The following is a 25,280-nucleotide window of genomic DNA, read 5'->3' as shown; positions in this document are numbered from 1 at the left end:
ATGATCAGATGACATTGGGATCATAAGCCACAATCCCAAAGAATTAGCAGAAAATCTTAATCAGTTATGCAGAGTTAGTAAGAGTTAGAAAGAATACATGAGGAGAATCAACCAAAAGAGCAAACTGGCTTTAGGACAGGATTCTCACCTATAGATTGCCTTGACATAATATTGCAACTAAAGGAGAAAGCAAATGAATATATTACACCATTATGCCTGGAATTTTTGGATTATGAAAAGGCATTTGACTCCTTACAGCATAAGGCAATATTTGCCACTTGAAAGACAAGGCATAGACACCCCATACATACATTATGACTTTGAAGAAAATATATGAGAACACTATCTCCTTTATTAGACTAGACAAAGGTGCTAGCAAATTTAAAACTGAAAAAAGAGTTCGGCAAGGAGACACATATCTCCAAAGTTGTTTACTGCTGCCCTTGAGGAAGCTTTTAGAAGATTGGACTGGTCGCAGAAAGGAGTCAATGTGAATGGAGCGTACCTAAATCGTTTACAATTTGCAGATGGCATTGTGATCATAAGCCATGATCCTGAAGAATTAGAAGAAAATCTTAATCAGTTATGTAGAGTTGTTAGTAAAGATTTTGGACTAAAGATGATTATGGCTAAAACACAAGTAATGCTGAACAAGTATGTCCCTTTTTGTGACATATGATATGTGACATTGAAGGAGCAGTAATTGATGTAAAAGTAATTGATAAATGGCTGGAAGTCAAGAGAAGAATACGTTTCAGATGGATAGCATTCAGGAAATATAGTCACACACACCGAGGAGCAATATCCCAATTTGTCTGAAACGTATTCCCCACCATGACTTATGAAAGTGAAACTTGGGCACTCACCGAAAGAATGGAAGAGAAGCTGAAAAATATGCATCGAAGAATGGAAAAGAAGCTGAAACTACACAACAAAGAATGGAATGAATTATATTAGGAATCAGACTGTTGGATAAGGAGAGAAACACATGGATTAGGCAGCAAACACACAAGGACATTCTTATGAAAACTAAAGAACTGAAATGGACTTGCACAGGGCGCATAGCTCGAAGACATGATGACAGATTGACTAAGAAAATAACAGAATGGTACCCAAGAGAGCTGAAAGAAAACCTGGAAGATGACAACGGAGATGGACAGTTGAAATTCAAGAGTTCGTGGGCAGTAAGTGGATGGTCATTGCAGAAAACAGAAGAAACTGTAAAGTTGCTGGAGAGGCCTTCATCCTTGTGGATTGAAAACGGCTGAAGATGATGATATACACTTGAGTTACATATACATGTACTTGAGTTACCTATACGTACACAGGTAATTCAAAATAAATTTCTTTTTATTTGGAAAGTACCTTCTTTTTGAATTTGGGCTCCAGATCTTTGACAGCAATAGTTTCCAATTAGCCATGAATGTTTTCATGGAAACTATAGCTGCCAAATTTTTTGCAGTTGTAGTTTCCAATGTGCTATGAATTTTCGCCAGACGTGTATGGCCTTTGAACCCTTAATCTCATTACTTGTGACCACAAGCACTGTCCACAGAACCACAGCCATCTGCACTCAGTGTTGGATTTTAATAAAATTTGGAATGATTTGCCATATAGGTAATTTCATGCAAAATAATTGCTAATCTGTTAATTGTGAATGAATTCTTATATGTGGTCTATTATAGAATTTAAGTCATTTCATGAGTTTGTGAATATACCCATGAAGACAACTTCCTTTCATTTTATTTCTTCTACAACATAGGACAACATGCTGTGCCATGTTTTATGCCCTATGTTGGTCTAGGGATTTTCCATTTATATTCTTGGAATGTTAACATTGCAGGCCATTCAGTATCACTTCATTGCTGGAATTTTAATAATAATTTGTCTTGTTTATCTTTATTATTATTTTTACCCTTTTGAGTGAATTTTGAGTTATAAGTCCATTATCCTGGTTAAACTTAACATTTTATAATAAAGCAAAAAAAAAAAAAAATATCCATCATTCATATATTTTGTTAAATTTTAATACTTATTTTGTATGCAGTGCCAGTTGTCCTAGAACTCTGTCAATGTTGTTATGAATGGTGATTATATTTCTTTATAATGAAGAGTAAAGAGTGGGGGGGGAGAGTGAGAGAGAGAGAGCATGCCCTTTCATGCAGAGACAAATTGATTTTGCTTTTCTGATTTGTGAAAATTTATATTTTTTTGCAATCAAACTGCTTGTAGAAAATATTTTTAAACTTCAGACTCAATTTCTTGTTATAGTTTCTGATAATAATAATAAGTATGAATATAACCTCAAAGAAGGAAGGAACAATCTGTACACCCTCACCCACTTGATGTGCATGGATGATATCAAGCTCAACGTGGCAACTGAGAAACACTCCATCAACTGCTACCCCGGATCACTGAAGATTTCAGCAAAGATATCAAGATGGAATTTGGTCTGGACAAATGCAAGACCCACAGATTGCACCAGGGAAAATTAGTCAGCCGAAACTACCAGCTACAGACTGGTAAAAAGAACGAAGCCTCGACAGAGGGAGAGACCTACAAATACCTGGGGATGATGCATGCTCAGCATTAAAAACACAAGGAAATCAAGGCTGACTTGATCAAAAAATTCCATCAGAATCAGAGACTCAGAAGCCTGCTGAAAGCAAAGCTAAATGGAGGGAACAGTTAAAGCCATAAACACCTATGTAGCTAACATACTCCTTTGGGGTCATAGATTGGACTAACATCGAGCTGGAGGATATTATGAGAGAGAGACAAGGACAATGATGACCAAAAGCTGTCAACACCACCCAAAGTCAGCTGTGGAGAGACTGACAATAGCTCAGAAAAAGGGAGGAAGGGGCATAATAGACCTGATTGAGCAACAGAAAACAGTGACAGCTAACCTGAAGGATTACTTCCAGAAACACACACAGCAGCACTCTACCAGGCCATAAGGAAAATAGACAAAAGGTATACCCAACTCAATCTAAGCAAGGAGTCCCCTCCCAACCAGGAGGCACAAATGAAGCTAGGAAGGAGGGCAAAGATGACACTCCCTGGCAGACACTACAATGATCTCCATCAAGATCACATAGATAAAATTGCTTCCAATACATGGCTCATGAGTGGGACACTCTACCCTGATACTGAAGGATTCATGCTCACTATCCAATACCAGTTAATCAACATGTTGATGATGCCACCTGGCCTCAGAAACGATCCAACACGTCACTGCGAGATGTAGGGTGATCACCCAGATTGAGTACACTCATAGACACAACCAGGTAGCCAGGATAATTCATCAGAAGCTAGCGAGGAAATACCAGTTGATTAAAGAAAATGTACCATACTACAAGTACGAACCCAGGCATTACTAGAAACCTCAACCCACACTGTACTGTGACTGTGCCATAATAACAGAAAAGATAATCCCACACAACAGACCGGACATAACCCTTTTGGATAAGACAGAAAAGGTTATATCATAATATCTGATTGACATAGCAGTGCCCAACACTGGCAAGCTCTGGAAAACCCAAGATGAAAAGAATCAGGAAGTACATAACCTAAGACAGGAGATCAAAGAGATGTGGCATATGCAACAAGTAACAATAATCTTGTCAACCACCGTTATGGTGCCAAAGACCCTATGTAAGAGCCTAGCAGCAATAGGTCTCCCAGAGAACACCTACAAGGAACTCCAGAAGTCTCAATCCTGAACACCTAGGATAGTTAGAGAGTTCATCGACCAACAGTAACACCAGACAGAACAAAAACCACCCTATGTACTTGGTAGCAATGCCCGTCACAAGGTGGAACCTCCAATCAGGGAGAAATAATATAAGAGAAACAACAACAATAATAATCATAATATCACCCTCCCATCCAAAAAAACTAAAATTAAACTTCTGAAAAAATATTTTTCTGGAATATAAATTTAAATTATCGTAAGTACTGAAACTTCTTTGTTATAAATCCCTTACATTTTTATCTTTCCTTAGCTTCATTTAGCAGCATTAGCCTCACTAAAAGGTGAAATTTTGGAGCTAACCAATAAGTTGCAGCATATTTCACAAGAAAGGGACATGTTAGAAAGGCAGCTAAACAGAACACAGGTAAATTCAAAATAAATGTTAGTAAATATCTTGAAAATGTTACATTGAAAATATATAGTATTGCTGCAACTGTATTTTCTGTATAGTTATTTTAAATTCTGAAACAGGTTCAGATTTTTTGAGTAGTTTAGTGTAAGAAGGCGAATTTTTATTGCAATATGCTGCACAGTGTTCTCCCCAGAAAATTTTGCTAGCCAGGTGGTATTATGAAGTAGCTGGGTGGGGAAGTGTAATACTTCACAATATTATAAAATTTTCTGTTATTTATAAATGTAACTTAAGCAATCCAGAACAAAAATTAATTTCATAATTCAACATTATGTGCTCCTGTTGCATTGACCTCGATCGCATAGTATATTCAAATTAATATTGATCGAGATCAGTGAGCAGTTCCATGCGGTACCTTTAGCAGGGCGGTCAGTTAAATTCACCTGGCAGTGCTCCCATTTGATAGGTCTTGGGGGAACACTGGCTGCATATTACGTTGAAACTTTGTGCACCACCCATCGACAGATCAAAAAAAAAAACAACAATTACAGACTCCATTTCAGAAGTTATTCTGTTAACATCCTTCTGTAAGAGCACTAAAAATCCCTTGCAAAAGCATGAATTTATTATCATTTCTGATTTTTTTCAAGATCAGTTTGGTAATTTTTTTAAGTTATTTTTTCAAAATTGGACGAGAGCTGATTGTACCAAGGTGGCATGTGTTCCGTAGGTTGGTACCACTTTGATTTTGAGTATTTCAGTTTCTATTTAATGAGTTATACATGTTACCAAAAAGAGACTTTAATGCAGTGCTAATTATCAGCAGTGTATCAAAAATTAATCAGTTCAAGAGTATTGCTTTCTCTTGTTCCCCCTGTAACATGCTAGTGTAGAGGATAGTCATCCAGTAAAATCAGAAATGCTCTGCTACTCAATGAGGACCATTCCACAATTACTAGAGTACTGGCATAAGGTTGAAGAATTTTAAATCATGGGTAGACTATTAGCATTAGTAGAGGCATATGATGCAAGTAAACAAGCTTATACAGCATCAGCCGGGAAAAAAAAAAAAACCTTCCCATTTCACTCCAAAAGTTTGTCTGTTCTGCTTGAGTTTATTTAAGCTATCATCTTATGCAACAACAGTTGGTAGTTTGTTCCAGCAATCAACCACCCACTGGCTAAATGCAGATTTCTGCACATCTATTCTATAACTGTCTTTCCTCAATTTGAATTTATTCTCCCTCAGGTGCATAATCAGAGCAAGAAGAAGAAGGATCCCATCAGCATTGACATTCAAGGTCTTATACACCTCAATTAGATCACCTCACAGGTGCCTAGTCTCCGGACGCTCCAGCAATTTGCAGAACTTCTTGGTAAGAGCAACCCTAAAATGAGGCCTCCAGGCCTGTATGCAGTACAGCCAGGTCTCGCATAACGCGAGTTCGATTAACGTGTATTTCAGTTACCACTATTTGAAAAATTATACCACTTTTCAGTTTACACGATGCAAATTTCCAGTTAACGCGATCTTTTTTTTTTTTTTATGTGATAGTTGAAAAAGATTTGAATCACGCATTAAACTTACCGCACATCAGACGGGCAATAAACAAACATTTGCCTTCTGCCCCCCTCAGTGTGTTCCCTCAACCATCGGAAGAAGACGTGTTAGTTGTTTGTCTCCCGCTAATAAAGTCAATGCAGACTTGCATTTAAAAATTCTAATTTTTAAATGAGCCAGATGAAAATGTTACCATGAAGGCGATAATGGTAAAAGAACTAGATGAAATCTTTTCTATCGCAGAGAACCTCAAACAAAATGTTTGAAGTTCTCTGCGATATTTATTTCACCAGGGCCCAGAGAAGATTGTTGTTGGCTATCAAAAATTGATTGATGAAAAGAGAAAGTCAACACTGTTCAAATATTTCTGCAACAGTAATTTCTTCATTGTGTATTTTATGTCAGAGGTTCCCAAACTTTCTCGGTTCATGGCGCCCTTAGTGTCTCAGTAAATTTTTTTCACGGCACACCTAGGCCAAAAGAAATACCTAACAGTTCTGTTTATTAAGTAGGTCCAAAGAACTTAATATGAAATGTTGAAAGTGTGAACTATCTCGAGTTAATAGTTCACGCGGTGTCCGACAGATGTTGAGTATCGCTGTGTTTCCCTCGAAAATTTAAAGTATTTCGCGGCGCACAGTTTGGGAACTGCTGTTTTATGCAATAAACATTTAATTCCATAATTATTTTCATTATTTTTTTACATTGTATACAGTTAAAAAGTTATTTAAAAGGTATTTTTAAAATTCTTTATGGACATTCCAGAAGGTCAAGGACCAATTATAATTTTTCCTATTGATTATTATATTTGATTAACGCATTTCCGTTTTGCGCGATGCACTCGCGGGACGAATTGATTGCGTTAATCGAGGCCAGCCTGTACTCAAGGTACAGGAACCATTGTCTTATATAAGGAAATAATCACTTCTTTATCCTTGCTTTCAAAATTACTGTATATCATTGACAAGACCCATGAGTTACTCTTGCAGCCTGTCTGCACTGCTCAGAAGACTGCACAATTACTCCCTAGGTGTTTAATTCATCATAATGATGATGAACACAGTTTGTATGTTCATCATCAGCCATTTTCAATCCACTGCAGGATGAAGGCCTCTCCAGCAACTTTCCAGTTCCTTCTGTTTTGTGCAACATAAATCCCATTACTACCTACGAACCCATGAATTTCATCTGTCCATCTCCGTTGTTGTCTTCCAGGTTTTCTTTTAGTTCTTCTTGGGTATCATTCTGTTATTTTCTTAGTCCATCTGTCATCATGTCTTCGAGCTATGTGTCCTGCCCAAGGCCATTTCAGTTCTTTAGTTTTCATAAGAATGTCCTTTACTTGTGTTTGCTGCCTAATCCATGTGTTTCTCTTCTTATCCAACAGTCTGATTCCTAATAATATAATTCGTTCCATTCTTTGCTGTGTAGTTTTCAGTTTGTATTCCATTCTTTTGGTGAGTGTCCAAGTTTCACTTCCATAAATCATGGTGGAGTGTATACATTGGTTTATTATTTTATGTTTCAGATAAATTGAGATATTGCTCCTTGGTATGTGACTATATAGGTAGTTCTCGACTTTATGAGTTAATTCGTTCCTTGCACGTGCTCGTAAAGCGAGAATTTATTTCCCACAGACATAATGTTAAAAATTGGGGTTACTTTATCAACAATGAAATTATTTGGTTAATTAGTTTGTTTAAACAATGATTGCTTTATACAAAGAAATGAAAACGTAGCCTGTAAAATCAAGCAAATTATAATAATAGAGAAATTATTTATGACTTACAAATGTTAAAGAATGTTTATTCTTTATCATCATCATCGACTAAATGCACACTCGTTGATCACTCATTATTGGCTTAGCACTCGGTGGTTTGTTGCATAAGTTGTCTTCTTCAGAATTGTTTCAAGAGGCGTTTATTTTCAAGATAATTTTCTCTTTTCTTTATAAATTTCAATAGCATGCATAAGCATTTTTTAACAGAACACACAAATTACAACTAACACGATTTGCGTGGAGTAAAAAGTTTATGAAGCAAAAAAAAAAAAAAAAAAGGAATGAAGAGAAGATTCTGAAAATGTATTTGTTTTTTATATGATTGAAGATTTCAGTAAAGGGCAAACACATTTCACCATAATAACATAAAAACCCACACAATTCCGGCTATCGGTATTTTCACAAATGCAATAACATCGAGTTTACTACTCATTTATAATTGCTTGCAATAACCGAAAAGCCCAATAAACTGGAAAGTGCAAATTGTTTTTATTGTTTTATGGTCGTGACTTCCAGAAATGTGCTTTAGAAAAATATCATAAAGCCGTTCAAAATTAGTTCTTATAACATATGATAATGTCGAAAGTGTAGTGCGTTTAATCATTTGAATTGGTAACTAATACAATTTTCACTATAAAAATGACTTTTTGGGGAGTTATATAGCGAAAATTTGAACTTCCGAGGTTGTGGAATGAATTACCAAAAAACAATGTGTTATTGGGTTCACATTACAATATTTCTGCGATATGATGGTAACGGATTAATATCGTAAAGTGCGGTACACTGTATTGTATAACTACACACTTGTTTGAAATGCGGTATTTATGAATGTTTAACATTCATTTTTTGCAATTAATGCAATTGAAAAAAAAAAAAAAAACATGTAAATGCGGGAACTCGTAAAGCGAGAACTGCCTGTATTTTCTGAATGCTATCCATCCAAGATATATTCTTTCCTTGACTTTCAGCCATTTATCATTATTACAGATAATGACTTGTCCAAGATAAGTACGTATATGAATCCACCTTTTCAGTTTCTGCTCCTTCAATGATTATATCTCTTTCTGTGGCATCTTGTTCGTCATACTTTTGTTTTAGCCATATTCATCTTTAGTCCAAAATCCTTAACTCTGCATAACTGATTAAGATTTTCCTCTAATTCTTTGGGATCATGGCTTATGAACACCATGTCATCTGCAAATCATAAATGGTTTAGGTACTCTCCATTCACATTGACTCATTTCTGCGACCAGTTCAATCTTCTGAAAGCTTCCTCAAGGGTAGCAATAAACAACTTTGGAGGTATTGTCTCCTTGTTGAACTCCTTTCTGAACTTTAAATTTGCTACTATTTTTTTTTTGTCTAATGAAGGAGGTAGCATTCTCATATATTTTCCTCCAAATCCTAGTCTATGGGATGTCTATGCCTTGTCTTTCCAGTGCCCAAAAATTGGTGAAATACCACCACTTTGCTTATTGGAGGCTTGAAGTGGTGAAACCCATGTTTAGTCTCTAGAGCAAAGTTTCTGGCATCCCCCCCCATACTTCTCCTCCAACCCATGCACGGTACTAAGTACTATAGGTTTTGATACCTTTCGTGTTTGGGGTTTTCATAAAAAAAAAAAAAAAAAAAGCTTTTACACAATCGACAAATGCCCGGCATTATGGCATTTTATATTCATTTTCTTTCTCCATTAGCTGTGATATTACTTGAAGGTGATCCATAGTTGAGATTTCTGTTGTAAAGCCAGCTTGCTCTTTCAATTGTTTCTCGTCCTAATCTGTTAGTAATGACCCTTGTGAACAGCTTGTAGATGTGGGGCAACAAGCTAATTGGTCTATAATTTCCAATTTCTGATTTATCTCCTATGCAGCAAAATTATGATTGCATTATGCCACTCTTTAGGTGTCATGCCTTTCGTAATGTATTTTGCAAAGAGTCTTGCCAGTTTCTGTGTCATGTCTCTTTCTCCCAATTTTATCAGTGCTACAGTAGCTTCATTTTCACCTCTGGTTTCTGATTCTTCATTTTCTTCAATGCATATTCCACCTCATCAGGAAGGATATTGGGTATCTCATATGTGTGGCTAATTTGTGATCCATCCTCCCTGCTGCTGGCATCATTCCCTTGCTCCTTATATAATACTTTATAGTAGACTTCTACTACAAACTTTCGTTGTGTTGGCATAATTCAAATACAATAATTTGTATTTGAATTATGCCTTCTCTGCTATTTATAAGTACACTATTCTTGAGATTTAGTATCATTCGTCTTTCTGTATTACTGCTCATGACTGCTGATTTAACTTACTTGTTTTCCCTTAATTAATGCTTGTCCTATTTTTCTTGTGTTAAATCTTCTTATGTCCTCTCTGAGTCTCTTTCTAATGGCTTTGCATCATTCAGTACACCCAAAATTTTCTCCTTGTCAGTGTTTGTCTTGCTCTTTATTTTGGTACCTCCGTAGCCAGGTGTCCAGGAGCAGCAGCGCGTAGCACACACTTCTTGATTAGACCGGGGTTCGCGCCAGTGACCACCAAATATGGAGGATGCAGAAAGGTCATGGAATGACCACCGCATATCTTCGGAGCAATATAGCCTTAATTGCTAATGCTCCTAAAAACCAAATAAACAAACAAATCTTCATTTGTCATCTTTGGTTCATCATACGTGTTTCTTGAGTAATTTTTTCTTCTTTTGATTTCTTTTTACCTATAGGTTTCTAGGGATTTATCACCTTCAGAAAGATGTTGTATTCCTTGTTGTGATATCTTGGTCCTGAAAAGTCTACAGAAGCTTAAACTTTTTTCTAAGTTCTAGTACATACTGCTTTTTCTCCTCTTCTGTTATCTCAAAGACCTTCATGTTATTTACTCGAATCAGTTTTTTTCTTTCTTTTCTTGCATCTATACCAAGTGTGCATCTTACCATTCTCTGGTCACTTCCAACATTTACCTTGTTCAGGATGGTAACATTGTTCACAGTATACCTTCTGTTAGTTGAGGATGAAGTCAATTCCATTCGTTGACTTTATTTAGGCTCTTTCAAGTCTCCTTTCTGTTCACTCTTTTCTTTAAAAAAGTGTTCATCATGACATTCCTGGAGATTCTTCATATTCCCAAGTCTTTCTTCTCTCTCTCATTTCTTTCACCAATTACAAAATTTTATATAGTTTCAATTTCTATGCTGCTTTGTCTCTTTCCGACCTTAGCATTGAAGGCCCCCACAGTGCAATTGTACACTGTCAATTTCAGTGTACATTTCTTCGACCTCTTCATAATTCTGGCTCAATGTTTGTGCATATATCATTATAACCTTTAGTTAGTACATCTTGGAAATCCTGAATAGTGGACTTGACACACTTGTTGATCTGGCACCTCCGTAGCCAGGTGGGAAGGAGCAACAGTGCGTAGCACATGCTTCTTGATTAGACCGGGGTTCGAGCCCGTCACCACCAAATACAGAGGATGCGGAAAGGTCAAGGGAATGACCACTGCATATTCCCGGAGCAATATGGCCTTAGTTGCTAATGCTCCTAAAAACCAAATAACAAACAAACAACAAACTTGTTGATATACTTTTGAATTTCAACATGTTGTTTTTTATATCTTTATGGTCAAGAAAGCCAGCTCTACCTTCACTGTTTCCATTGGTGTACATTTCATTTCATTTCATTGACACTGTTGCGCATGGAAGACTATTGTACAAATTGGAGCAGAATGGTATTAAAGGTAAGTTGCTACAATGGATAAAAGGATGGTTAAGTGGAAGAAGACAGAGGGTGGTAATCAATGGGTGCTGCTCTTCTTGGACTAATGTTATTAGTGGTGTCCCACAGGGTTCGGTGTTAGGTCCACTGTTTTGTATATTTATCAATGATATTGATGAAGGTATATCAGGCTTAATGTCGAAGTTTGCAGATGATACAAAGGTTGGCAGGGTTGTTAATGACAGTAATGGCAGTGTACTACTGCAACAGTTTAACCTTGACAAATGCAAAGTACTGCATATGGGTAGAAGTAACCCCAGAGAAACGTACCAACTGTGTGGTACTACACTTAAGTTGGTAGAAAATGAAAAAGACCTGGGAGTAATTGTGCAGTCAGATATGAAGTTTTCTGAGCAATGCAGACAGGCTGCCAGGGTAGGTCATGGGGTTTTGTCAATGATATATGGGAATTTTGTTATCAGGGAGAAGGAGGTGATTGTCCCTCTGTATAAAGCAATGGTCAGGTCACGCCTTGAGTACTGTGTACAGGTCTGGAGGCCTCATTTTAGGAAGGATGTAGATTTACTTGAGCGTGTACAGAGAAGGGCAACAAGATTGGTGAGAGGAATGAAGGGATCCTCTTACCAAGAGAGGCTTAAGTTCTGCAAATTGCAGTGGCTGGAGACTAGGCACCTGCGCAGTGATCTGATTGAGGTATATAAAGCCTTGAATGGGTTGAGCACGCTGAATTCTGATGGGGATCCTTCCACTTGTTCAGATTACGAACCTAAGGGGGCATAAATTCAAATTAAGAAAGGACAGATGTAGAATAGATGTGTGGAAATTTGCCTTTAGCCAGCGGGTGGTTAATTGCTGGAACAAACTTCCATCTGTCGTTGTGGAAGTTGATATGTTGAATAAATTTAAGGAGGAACTGGACAGGCATTTGGAGGGAATGGTGTGATTTTTTTTTTTTTTTTGGCTGATGCTGCATAAGCTCATACACTTGCTTTCTTGCATCACATGCCACTACTTCTACTACTATTCAGCCAAGCTAATGATATTCCAGTTCACATTTTCTAATTGCTTTTCCAGCTCTAATATCCTATCTTTACTGATGAGCAATCTTATGTTATAACAGGCCAAGTTCAGTTTCTCTGCATGGCAGAATGGTTGTACCTAGAGGTTCTTAGCACCCTTTGCTTCCACTCTGATCGTCTCTCTTCCGTAAGAGGGAGAGTGAAAGGGGGATTGAGGGCCATATGTTTCGTCGTGTTGTCATATTTAATAAATTGCTGGAGGGATTGGTCTTTTCCTCTTCATGCTAACAAGGCATCTTGAAGAGAACCACTCTACTCATCCATTGCCACCAAATTAACATATAACAGGGCTTGCCAACAAGAAGGTGCAGACGAGTGGATTTTAGGGAGGCAAACCAACCTTCAAAATCTTCTAAAATAGAGAGATATTGAATCCACCAGTGTTTTAGACTAGTGTCTGATAACACACATAATGCCTGTTCCGGCGCCTCCGTAGCCAGGTGGGAAGGAGCAGCAGTGCGTAGCACACGCTTCTTGATTAGACCGGGGTTCGAGCCCGTCACCACCAAATACGGAGGATGCGGAAAGGTCACGAAATGACCACCGCATATCCCGGAGCAATATGGCCTTAGTTGCTAATGCTCCTAAAAACCAAATAACAAACAAACAACAACAATGCCTGTTCCCCTCTAAGCTGTATGTTACTCTGAGGTTACTGCTACCCATATGCAGTACTTTGCATTTGTCAATGTTAAACTTCAGTTGCCACTTCTCAGCCCATCTGCTGATCCTGTTGCAGTAATGTACTGTCATAATTGGCATTTACAACCCTGCTAAACTTTGTATCGACTGCAAACTTGCACATTAAGCCTAATATACCTACATTGGTATCATTGATAAATACAGAAAGCATGGGCCCAACACTGAATCCTGGGGGAGACTCCACAAATAACATCAGTCCTCGAATAGCAGTGTCCATTGATTACCACTCTGTCTTCTCCCACTCAAACTTGCCCTTAATGCCATACTGCTCCTCCAATTTGTATAGTAATCTTCCATGTGCAACAGTAACAAAAGCTTTCCTAAGATTAAAAATTATTTTTTGCATTTAGTTCCTTTGTGACAACATCATAGTATCCAATCAAATTGGTCAGACAAGAATTCCCCTTAACAAATCCATGTTGTGTCTGAACTATACCTGGAGTTTTGTACAGGTGATCCTGCAATGATTCTTTAACCAGTGACTCCATTATTTTCTCCGGAACAGAAGTTAAACTAATAGGTCTATAATTATCCATTTCCGTCTTTGAACTCTCTTTGTGAAATGATGACAGATTAGCTTATATCTTCCATAGGCTTTTGTGTCGCCTGATAATTGATATGCATCCCATGTATTTTTCTTCTCTGCCACAAGCTTCCATTAATTCATCTGATATTCATTTAGGCCAAACCTTGAGCAGTATTTTTTAGTTGGTATGAAAATGAAAAGCCTAGTATCTTCCAAGATTAATTTCTTGAATGGTTCTCATTTAGAATTTGCTATTGGTAACATCATCAGTTGATCCCATTGAATTTAAAAATTGTCTGAGACCACTGTTGACACCTTTATGAAAGCAAGAACCCATCCTTTTACAACTGATGGTGGTTACATCTTTTAGTAAATCCCATATCAGTACACTGTGACCACTGTGACCTAGTGGTTCATTTATTTGCAGATTCTTAATGCATGAATAACTGATGCTGATAATCACTGGTCAACAACAAAAATGTTTCTGGCTTGAAAATATTCAATTCTTCTTAATTTCAGCATGAGAAAAACAAATGTAACATTTAAAGCTCTTAGTTAGTTCTCGGTTCCATGATATAGTCCCTCTTACGATTTAGGAGAATATTGGTGAATACTTGGGAATTTTTGTAGTCTAGAGCAGGGGATGGCCAACTTAATTTGTGACGCGTTCTACTTTTTTTCTTCAAAATGTGCCACGATCTACCATCTCAAGAATTTCATTGCACAAAGTTAAAAAAGTTAATCGACACATATTGAAAAATGTTGTTTATAAATTTTAAAATTAAATACAATTCAGAATTCTTATTTTAAATTCACACATATTTAAAATTTTAATTTATGCAAAGTTTGTGTCTTCATGTCATCTGCCAAGCTTTCAAAATTGGTGATATACCGTGATAAAGCCAACCATAAAAATCTTCTGTATTCAAGTCCATAAGAGTAGAGCGATTCTTCGTCTTTGTTTGTTTCAAATACGAAAAGGCCGATTCACATAGATATGTGGACTAAAACAAGAATTAAAAGTTCACTGCATTTTTTTACATTTGGTTACTTTTCTTGGCAAACATATTTCCAAAAGTCTTCTTCTGATGATCTGACTTTTAGGAAGATATCGTTTCGCAATGTAATATAATTTCATTTTCAAGTAATATTTTCTCCATTTGAAAAATCCCAGCGATTTTTTTTTTTTTTTTTTTTTTGCAATTTGTTTCATATCTAAGTCGACATTAAATGGATAAGAAATATATTGACAATGTCTTCAACTGTTTTAAAATTACTGAATCTGGTTTCAAAATCATCCACAACTTCTCAATTTCGAAACATATTTCTCACTATTAAATTCAAAAACAGGATATTTTTGCAAATGATCTTGCATATTTGCCAAAATGATTGGATTTTTTTTCCTTTGAGATCCTTAGCCATTGCCAAAAAAGTTGATACTTATATACAAAAATACTACTAATCAGTGCGTTGAAGTGCCTTTCTAAATTTCCTTTTTTGAGTATAGCCACAGAAGCATTGCAAATCAAACAACAGCATTTTTCTTTTATCATTACAAAAAAAAAAGTATTCTAGTTCCCACTCTTGATGAAAATGATACATTTTGCTCTTTTTCATAGTATTCATTTTAAATCAAAGATTATTAAATTAACGTATAAGTACTGTCCAGTTATTAATATTAAGTAAGCTAAATAAGAATTCGACACATACACTATGCTCTCCACCACGTAACCCAAGAATTTTCATTAGATGTCTAGCGGCTGCACGGCGAAAAGAGTAGTTACATAGTTCAACGGATTTGTAATTATCTTATGTAGTGGAGCGCATAATAATAGTATTTAGATTTTGACAAATCTATTTTTTATATATATTTAAAATTCGTCGTGATCAACCGAAATTAAAGCTGCGATCGACTTGTTGGCCCTCCCTGGTCTAGAGAATAGATAGGTTGGTAACATGGAAACAGGAACTGTTACGGCATGTTTTTTTGTATTTCCTTTTTTTTTTTTTTTCTCTCTCTCTCTCTCTCTCTCTCTCTCTTGTATTTCTGTGTATCATTTACTTTGCAAGTGATGTTCATTTTTTTTTTCAGGTTTATGGACAAAAATTACGTAAACAGTCAGGATGCGACATAAATGTGTTAACAGTGTTGACAATTTTTGTTACTTGTGTGGTGATGTGACATTTTCCACTCAGAAACGCCAATTGACTCTACTTGTGAAGACAGCCTACTACCATTATTTTGGCTTGTAAGGTAAGGGATGAAGACAAATCCTGGGCACCTCATATTTTCTGCAACATGAGCTGTAAATTTCTGTGGATGGTTGAATAACAAAGGACATACAATGCCTTTTGCCATCCCAATGACTTGGATGCAGCCTTCAAATCATGTAAATTACTGTTATTTCTGCATGGTGTCTCCTCTTCAGCATGGCATGTCAAAAAAAGGAAGTGGACTGTGGAATACCCCAGCATCCCATCAGCTATCCGACCACTAGCACATGGGGATGATCTGCCTGTATCACACCCTCCAGAAGAATACACTTTGGAGTCTAATGAAGATGGGGAGAGCATGAGGAATGATGGTCAGCCTGGGCCTTCAACATCACAGGATCCTGATTTTGTGCCAGAACCTGAGTTGCCGAGTGAGTCACACAGAATCACTCAAGGTGAACTAAGCGATCTAATTCAAGACCTAGATCTATCGAAAGTTAAAGCAGAGCTTCTGGGCTCCAACAGTGGAATCTTCTGCAACCAAATGTCAAGGTGTCCGTGTACAGGAGCAGGCAGAATGCTTTGACTCCATATTTTAAAAGTGAAAACAACCTTGCTTCCTGCTGTGATGTCAATGGTTTGATGATAGCTTTGAGTGTGGAACACAACTCACTGGAGTCTATTCATAGACTCATCAAAGCTAAGTTTAAAAGCTGTTTTGCTCCACAGTGGCAATGCTCTTCTTTCAATTCCTCTAGGCCATGCTGTCCACATGAAGGAGACATGAGAATATGAAATTAATTCTGGAAGCAATGAAGTACAAAATCCACCAATGGCAGATCTGCGGAGACCTGAAGGTGATTGCAATACTGCTGGGCATGCATTTGGGATACACGAAGTACTGCTGTTTCCTGTTTTGAGTGGGATAGTCGAGCTAGGTCCTCACAGTACAAGAGAAAAGTCTGGCCTCTAAGGGAAAATCTGCACCCCGGGGAAAAAAATGTCCAGCACAATCCTCTGGTTGATCAAAGCAAAATTCTTGTCTCCTTTACACATCAAACTGAGACTCATGAAGAACTTTGTTAAAGGGATGAACCAGAGTGGAGAAGCTTTCAAGTACTTGAGAGGACAATTTCCACTGTTGAGTGATAGGTTAAGAAAGGAATCATCCTTGGTCTGCAAATTCGTGAACTTTTAAAGGATGAAAATTTTGAGCGAGTCCTCCAGGGTAATGAGAGTGCAGCTTGGGAAGCCTTTAAAAGTGTTGTGCATGACTTCCTGGGAAACCAAAGAGCTGGAAACTATGTTGAGACTGTGAACAACCTTCTAGAAAAGTTTCATCAATTAGGCTGCAACATGTCACTGAAAATCCACTTTCTCATCTCTCATCTGGACTTCTTCCCTGACAACTGTGGGGCAGTAAGTGACAAGCATGGTGAGCGATTCCACCAAGACATTTCAGCAATGGAAAGAAGATATCAGGGTAGGTGGAATGCTTCTATGCTTGCTGACTACTGGGCTGTAACAAGAGATGCCCCAGAAGTGGAATACAAGCGACAAGCAAAAAGAAGGCGCTGTCGTGAATAGGACACATTTTGAGAAAGTACTTTCGGTTCCTGTGCAGTTTTATTGTGTTCTTGTTTTTTTTACAATTTAATTAAAAACAACTGTGATTTTTGTTGTATCAAGAAAATATATATATGAGATTGTTTTAATATTATTTTTCACTCTGACTACTACTGAAATTACTATATTCTTGGACAATAGCGAAGTACTGTATCTCAAAACCTAGAGCTAATAAAAAAATTCTGAAGTCATATTTGTTTTTCCCGGCCCAAAATTAGTCAGTTTGCCTATTTTAAGAAGGTAAAAAAATTCAATGATTTTTTTTTTTGTTGAATGGTGTAATCAGATCAAGGGTTGGTTGCCTCTCGAACATGCTACTGTAGAAAACAATCATCCAATAAATCCACAAATGTTTTGCTAGTCCCACAAGCTCAAGTCAGTGTCTGGGAAGTTAAAATCTCACATTATAAGACAGTCTGATTTACTTTCCCACTCTTTCCTGTACAGTTGTTCGTTGTACTCACCAGAGTCATTAGGACTATAACATACTCCTACTTTCAGTTTTCTTTCCCGGTGTTTATGTCACACCAAACTGATTCAACATTGCACAGTACTGCCATATCAACTGGATGCACTTCCTTAGATTTTGTGTTTCTTAAGTAACAGCATAACCACTCCTCCCTATCCTGTCTCTCCTTTCTGTACACATTGGACTCCCCTAATTCCAATTCCAAATTCCTTATATCTGTGCGACACCTCGTCTCTGATATCCTTACAATATCTGCCTTTTATCTCTTTACCAGCACCTCAAATTCATCAAATTTATTTACTATACTCCTAGCATTGTTGTACATGCAAGTATACACACACCTGTTCTTACTCTTGGGTACCCTAACACAGCCCATGTATTTACTTGTTCCATGATGACTACCAGCAGTCTTTGAGATCCACAGCTCCTTGCATTCCAGGCTGTTGCTCATTCCAATAGAAGCAATGCAAGAATCACTTTCACCCTCTGCCTGTGGCTACTGTAATCTGTTAGTCTGTGAATCCCTCCCCCAAACTAGCAGTTATTTAAACCCACGTAACACTTCACTTGATAGCATCAGCAATTATTCTTATACTCTTTCTATTTTAGTGTATCCCATTCCTGTAGAAGCAGTTTTTCCTGTTAACTTGCACATTATAGCCTTAGTTGCTAATGCACCAATAAAATCCAAAACAAACCAAACAAACAGTCTTTCCTGTTAACAAGCACAATCCAAGCTGAGAAAAACTCTACCCCATGATTGTGCAAGGGGTAGAAAAATTCTACCCCTTGCACAATCTCTCCAGGGCTGAATTGATTGAGAAGGCTCTTGTCATATACTCCCTCCTATTGTGTCTGGGCAGAATTGCAGACACACTCTTTCAATTTTAACCATAATTTATGACTTTTTCCAACATTGACCTGTACTTGCTAAGTAAATAATTCTGAGCGTGGTCTATGCTTGTCAACAGGACAGACTATTTTTACAGGGATAGAATACATTTTAATAGAAGGGGTGCAAGTATATTTGCTGATTCTATTGAGGCAGTGATAGGTGTCAGAAAACTGCTAGCTTGTGGGGATTCACAGACTAATAGATTAACAGTACCCACGAGCAGAGGTGAAGGTGATTCTTGCACTGCTTATATTGGAAAATGTAGCAGCCTGGAAAGCTAGACTTCAAGGATTTCAGGCCCTGCTATGGGTTTTCATGGAACCAATGATTAAATGGGCTGTGTACGGATAACTAAGAGTAAGAACATGTGCACATACACTTGCATGTACAGTAATGGTAAGCATAACATAACTAAATTTGATTTATTTGAGGTACTGATTAAGTTATTAAATGCAGACATTGTAGGGATAGCAGAGACATGGTGTCACTCAGACATAATTGATGCCAAATTTGAATATGGGGAGTACAATGTATACGGGAATGACAGGACAGGGTGGGTGGAGGGGTTATAATCTTAATTAAGAAGCATATTAAATCTAAGCAGTGTATTCAGTCAACACTGGTGACCATTGCAATGTTGAGTCAGTCTGATGTGATTAAGCACTGGGAAAACAAAGTCGAGAGTAGAAGTATGTTATATGCCTAATGACTGTGATGAGTATACCAAACAGCTATAAAGAGAGATAGAGTGGGCCAGTAAATCAGAATATTTTATAATGGAGGATTTTAAGTTTCCAGATGTTGACAGGAATTTGTAGGTTGGTCACTCACACATTACCAAGACTTTTGTAGATTTCTTGGATGACTGTTTTCTACAGCAGCATATTATAGAGTCAACAGCAGATAGTAATACTCTTGATCTGGTTATCAGCAGCGATTCTACATGCATTAAGAATCTGCAGGTAAAAGACCCACTGGGTGGCAGTGTACTAAAGTGGAATTTAATTAAAGGCATGACTACTGCCGAGGGTAAAGGGAAAGCCTTTTGCTTTCATAAGTGGTCTCAGACAGTTTTTAATTTTTATGTAGTGGGACTAACTGGTGATGTTACCAACATCATATTCTAAATGGGATGCATTCAGGGAAGATAGCATATAGTAATCAAAGAAGCTACTAGGGTTTTCATACCAGTGAAGAAATACTGTTGAAGGCTTAACATCTAAATAGGTGTCAGATCAGTTATTTAGATATATAAATTATCAACTGATACAGAAGCCTATAATACATATAAATTAGTCTGAAATCAAGTCACAAACTCTTGCAAAGAAAAACAGCAAAGACTTCTGTGGTTATATTAGCAGTAGAAGGAAGGGGTTGAATCACATTGGGTCACTCAATTTTTATGGCTTAACTGTTAATGACCCTGCTCCGGTTGCATACAAATTGAATTTGTATTTAATATCTCCATTCACACATGAGGAAATCTTTTTGGGAGGGATGTCAGAAGTTTAACAAATTTCAATGGGGATCTAAATGACTTTGTTGATAACTGAAAGGAAATTGGACAAGAAACTGTTGTAGCTGAACATAAAAAAGACACTTGCGGTGGATGGAATCTGTCCAACCATATTAAGGGAAGCAGTAAAGCAGTTGAGCAAACCCTTAGCCATTACTCGAAGAGTCTGCTGACGAGGCTATTGGGAGCCAGACGTGTTCAAAGCCACTAAGTGGATTTTCTTATTTATTGATTTGAAATTATTGTTTTTCTAAAACTTTTGATTTAAATTTAGTAGTATAGCATTATTCTGTGATTTTTTTTGTTTAATCTGGTGTATTTATTCTTTACTTAGCCTTGTAATTGCATAAAAGTATCGGTAAGGTATCAAATCCACGTGTTACAAGTTGCAGCTCCGCTGAACGAGAAGTTTTTTAGCCATACTTAGCCACTTTATTGACTGCCAATTGTTACATCAGATTATTTTCTATAAGTAGCTTATAGACCTAGTCAGGATTGTTAGTTTATTCTGAATTGAGACAGCGAGATTTGGAAGTTAATTAATACTTAAGTGTCCGTAGATTTACCATTCGTAACTTGCCACCTTTGTTATGCGATACAACATTATATGCCAAACTAGATAGCGTTGGTATAGTATAGTATATAATATAATATTGTCAATTAATCAGTAAAAGTTATTAATTTTGTTAAACTTCGTTGTCAATTAAATTGTACTTTTAACTAAATACATATAATGACTTAGATTACAAATGTAACATAATTAATTAATACATAACTTGATATGGAAGTTATATAAACGGAACTCGTAGATAATACCCGATACTGAAAAATATATATAGTGTTATAACTGTGTTGGGATACAAGTTTAGGGTTATAAATTTGTACTGAAATTTAAATTTTATTGAAATTAAATTGAAATCATGACCGAGCAGCAAAGCAAAAGGCTCAAGCTAATGGGAGTGCTGTGGCTCAGAGGAGAACTGAGGGGGGGGCAGTTGCCCTCTGAATCACAGCCTTTTAAAATGCACTGCTTGCATGATGTTTGTGGAGCAATCGGGTACGGGGCATGATATTGCCATGGGGGATGTCTTTGTGTGTGTGCAATGCAAGGAGTGTAATGAATTCAGACAACTCAGCGTTGTTATGGGCCTATATGACACCTTCAAGGACAGGGTGGATGCCCTCGAAGGATCTAAATTGAGGGGCCCATCAAGCTCTCAGCTGCCCACATCAATGCCACAGCTTGCACTTGGTCATCACTCAACGCAGCGGCAACCCCCAAGGCAGAATGCGCTGGTTTCACAGGAACTACTAGTTGTTGGTGACTCTATTGTCAGGGAAACAGGGGAACATGCTTTGTAAAAAGGATAGGTGAAACAGGACCAGGGTATGTCTGCCAGGGGCAAAGTTGATGACGTAGAGCAGATATCATCTTTTAAGGGCACAAAAGGTGATATAATTGTACACGTTGGCACTAATGATATTAAGAGTAGGAGACTGGCAGAATTACTTAAGTACAGGTCACTGTTGAAAAAAAGCCGTGAATTAGAGTTGAATTTGAAAGTGTCTGCAATTCTGCCCAGACACGATAGGAGGGAGTATATGATGAGAGTCTTGTCGATCAATTCGGCCCTGGAAAGATTGTGCAAGGCTCAAGGGGTAGAATTTTTTTCAGGATCATTGTCTGTACTTGTTAACAGAAGGGACTGCTTCTACAGGGATGGGATACACTTAAATAGAAAGGGTGCAAGAATATTTGCTGAAGTTATTGAGGCAGAGTTAGGTGGGTCGGAAAACTGCTAGCTTGGGAGGATACAATGACTAATAGATTAACAGTAGCTACTGGAAGAGGTGAAAGTTATTCTTGCACTGCTTCTATTACAATGAGCAGAAGCCTGGAAAACAAGATGCAGGATATTTCAGAGACTGCTGGGAGTCATTGCGGTACAAGTAAACAGATGGGTTGTGTTAGGGTGGCTAAGAATAGGAACAGGTGCATGTATACTTGCGTGTACACCAATGCTAGGAGTTTGGTAAATAAATTTGATGAATTTGAGGAATTGCTCAAAGCATCAAAGGCGGATATTGTTGGGATCTAAGAAACGTGGTGTCACACAGATATATAAGGGATTCAGAAACGGAATTTGGGGAGTACAACGTCTACAGAAAGGATAGACAGGATAAGAATGGAGGAGGGGTTATGCTATTAGTTAAGAAACACAAAATCTAAGGAAGGGAAGCCAGTCGACATCGCTGGACAGTGCAGTGTCGAGTCAGTTTGGTGTGACAAAAGTATTGGGAGATCAAAATTGAGAGTAGGAGTGTGCTACAGGTCTAATGACTCTGATGAGTATAATAAGAAACTGTACAGGGAAAATAGAGTGGGCCACTAAATCAGAGAGTCTTATAATGGGGGATTTTAATTTCCCGATATTGACTGGAATTTGTGGGTTGGTCACTCACACACTACCAAGACTTTTGTGTATTTATTGGATGATTGTTTTCTACATCAGCATGTTTGTGAGGCAACTAGACGGAGTAATACTCTTGATTTGATTATCAGTAGTGACTCTTCATGCATTAAGAATTTGCAGATAAAGGAACTGCTAGATGGTAGTGATCGCAGTGTGCTAAAGTGGGATTTACTCGAAGAGGTAACTACCATCAGGGGTAAAGGGAAGGGTTATTGCTTTTGTAAAGGCGACTACGATGGTCTGAGACAGTATTTAAATTTTGTACAGTGGGACCAACTGATGATGTTACCAACAGCAAATTCAAAATGGGAAGCATTCAAAGAACCCCAGAGCAACGTATCAACTCTGTGGTACTACACTGACAGTGGTAGAGAATGAAAGGGACTTGGGGGTGGTTGTGCAGGCAGATATAAAGTTCTCTGAGCAGTGCAGACGGGCTGCAAGAGTAGCTTATGGAGTATTGTCAATGATATACAGGAATTTTTCCAGCAGGGATAAGGACGTGATTATTCCATTGTATAAGGCAATGGTCAGGCCACACCTAGAGTACTGTATACAGGTCTGGAGGCCTCATTTCAAGAAGGATGTAGAGCTGCTGGAACGAGTACAGAGAAGGGCAACAAGATTAGTGAATGGAACAAAGGGGTGCTCTTACGAAGAAAGGCTTAAGTTTTGCAAATTACGGTGTCTGGAGACTAGGCACCAGCGAGGTGATCTGATAGAGGTGTATAAAGCCTTGAATGGTTTAAGCATGCTCAATGCTGATGGGATTCTTCCTCTAGCTCAGAAAAATCACCTGAGAGGGCATAAATTCAAATTGAGGAAAGACAGATGTAGGATAGACGTGCGGAAATTTGCCTTTAGCCAGCGGGTGGTTGGTTGGTAGAACAGACTTCCATTCCTTGTCGTGGAAGTTGATAGCCTAAATAAGTTTAAGGCTCAGCTGGACAGGTATTTTGAACGAACAGAGGGGTGAAGTGGAAGTGGGGGTTTTTTTTTTTTTTTTCTTTTTTTTTGGCTGATGCTGCATAAGCTTGCTTTCTTGCATCAAATGCCTCTACTAATGCTAATGCTAACTTATCTTGGAAGCTTCTAGGCTTTACATACCAACTAAGAAATATTGTTCAAGGTTTAGGCCTAAATGGATGCCAGATGAACTAATGAGACATATGGCAGAGAAGAAAAATGCATGGGATACATATGAATTAACACGTGACACAGAAGCCTATGATAGATGTAAGTTGATCTGTAACCAAGTTTAAAAGGAGTTAGGCAGACGAAGGCAGATTACGAGAAATCTTTGGCAAGGGATGCAAAGAAAAACAACAAAGAGTTCTTTACTTATGTAAACTCTAGAAGGAAGGGGATGAATCAGATTGGTCCACTTGTTATCAATGGTTCAACTGTTGATGATCCTGCTGAGGTAGCTAACAAACTAAATGAATATTTTGCATCGACATTCACACATGAGGAGTTAATCAGCGAGGGGAATGCCAGAGGTGTATTCAACTCTGGCAGTAAGCTAGATAATCTTGTAATAACTGAGAGTAAAGTGAGGAGAAATTGTTGAAGATAAACACAAGAAAGGCACCTGAGGTGGATGGGATCCATCCAGTTAAAATAAAGGAGGCAGCAAAGAAAGTAAGAAAATCCTTAGCCCTAATTATGGCTAAGGATTTTGGACTCGGGAGGTACCCATAGACTGGAGATGTGCAAATGTGACCCCAATTCACAAAGGAGGATCAAAGGCTGACACAAGTAATTATAGACCTGTGAGTTTAACTTCTGTTCCAGGAAAATTAATGGAAGCACTGGTTAAAGAAGCACTTCAGGATCATCTAGACAAGACTTCAGTTATAGCTCAGACACAGCATGGTTTTGTTAAGGGGAAGTCTTGCCTGACCAATTTGATTGGATACTTTGATGCAAGCACAAAAGACCTGGATGCAGGGAATAACTTTTATATTATATACTTGGATCTTAGAAACTTCTCTGATAGGAAGATCTTAGAAAGGTCTCTGATACTGTTGCACATGGAAGACTGCTGCACAAATGGGAGCAGTGTGGCATTGGAGGCAAATTGCTGCTATGGATAAAGGGATGGTTGAGGGGGAGAAGACAGACAGTGGTAATCAATGTACACTGCTCATCGTGGACTAATGTTATTAGTGGAGTCCCTCAGGGTTCAGTGTTGGGTCCATTATTGTTTTCTGTATTTATAAATAATATTGGTGATGGTATATCAAGCTGAATGTCGAAGTTTGCAGACGATACAAAGGTTGGTAGGATTGTTAAGGACACTACTGATGCTATGCTGCTGGAACAGGATCTGGAAAGGTTGAGCAGATGGGCTGAGAGGTGGCAAATGAAGTTTAACCTTGGCAAATTTAAAGTACTACGTATGGGAAACAGCAACCCCAGAGCAACGTATCAACTCTGTGGTACTACACTGACAGTGGTAGAGAATGAAACGAACCTGGGGGTAATTGTGCAGGCAGATATGAAGTTCTCTGAGCAGTGCAAACAGGCTGGAAGAGTAGCTTATGGTGTCTTGTCAATGATATACAGGAATTTTTCTAGCAGGGATAAGGAGGTGATTA

The 25,280-nt window shown here is 37.8% G+C and overlaps 1 protein-coding gene across 3 annotated transcripts in view; it reads left to right on the top strand.

Moving 5' to 3' along the window:
* LOC150088294 (colorectal mutant cancer protein) overlaps nucleotides 1-25,280 on the top strand; it is a 498,699-nt gene that overhangs the window by 179,066 nt on the left and 294,353 nt on the right. For all 3 annotated transcript variants that reach the window (XM_090369448.1, XM_090369449.1, XM_090369450.1), the window contains one exon: nucleotides 4,008-4,121. In XM_090369448.1, coding sequence (XP_090225574.1) covers nucleotides 4,008-4,121 — 114 coding nt within the window. The remainder of the gene's footprint in view (nucleotides 1-4,007; nucleotides 4,122-25,280) is intronic.

This window comes from Mastigoproctus giganteus, chromosome 3 (genome assembly GCF_048544385.1).
Source record: "Mastigoproctus giganteus isolate SK-2022 chromosome 3, ASM4854438v1, whole genome shotgun sequence".
Lineage (NCBI taxonomy): Eukaryota > Metazoa > Arthropoda > Arachnida > Uropygi > Thelyphonidae > Mastigoproctus > Mastigoproctus giganteus.
Note: the sequence above shows the minus strand (reverse complement) of the source record. Positions and strands in the feature narration are given on the sequence as shown.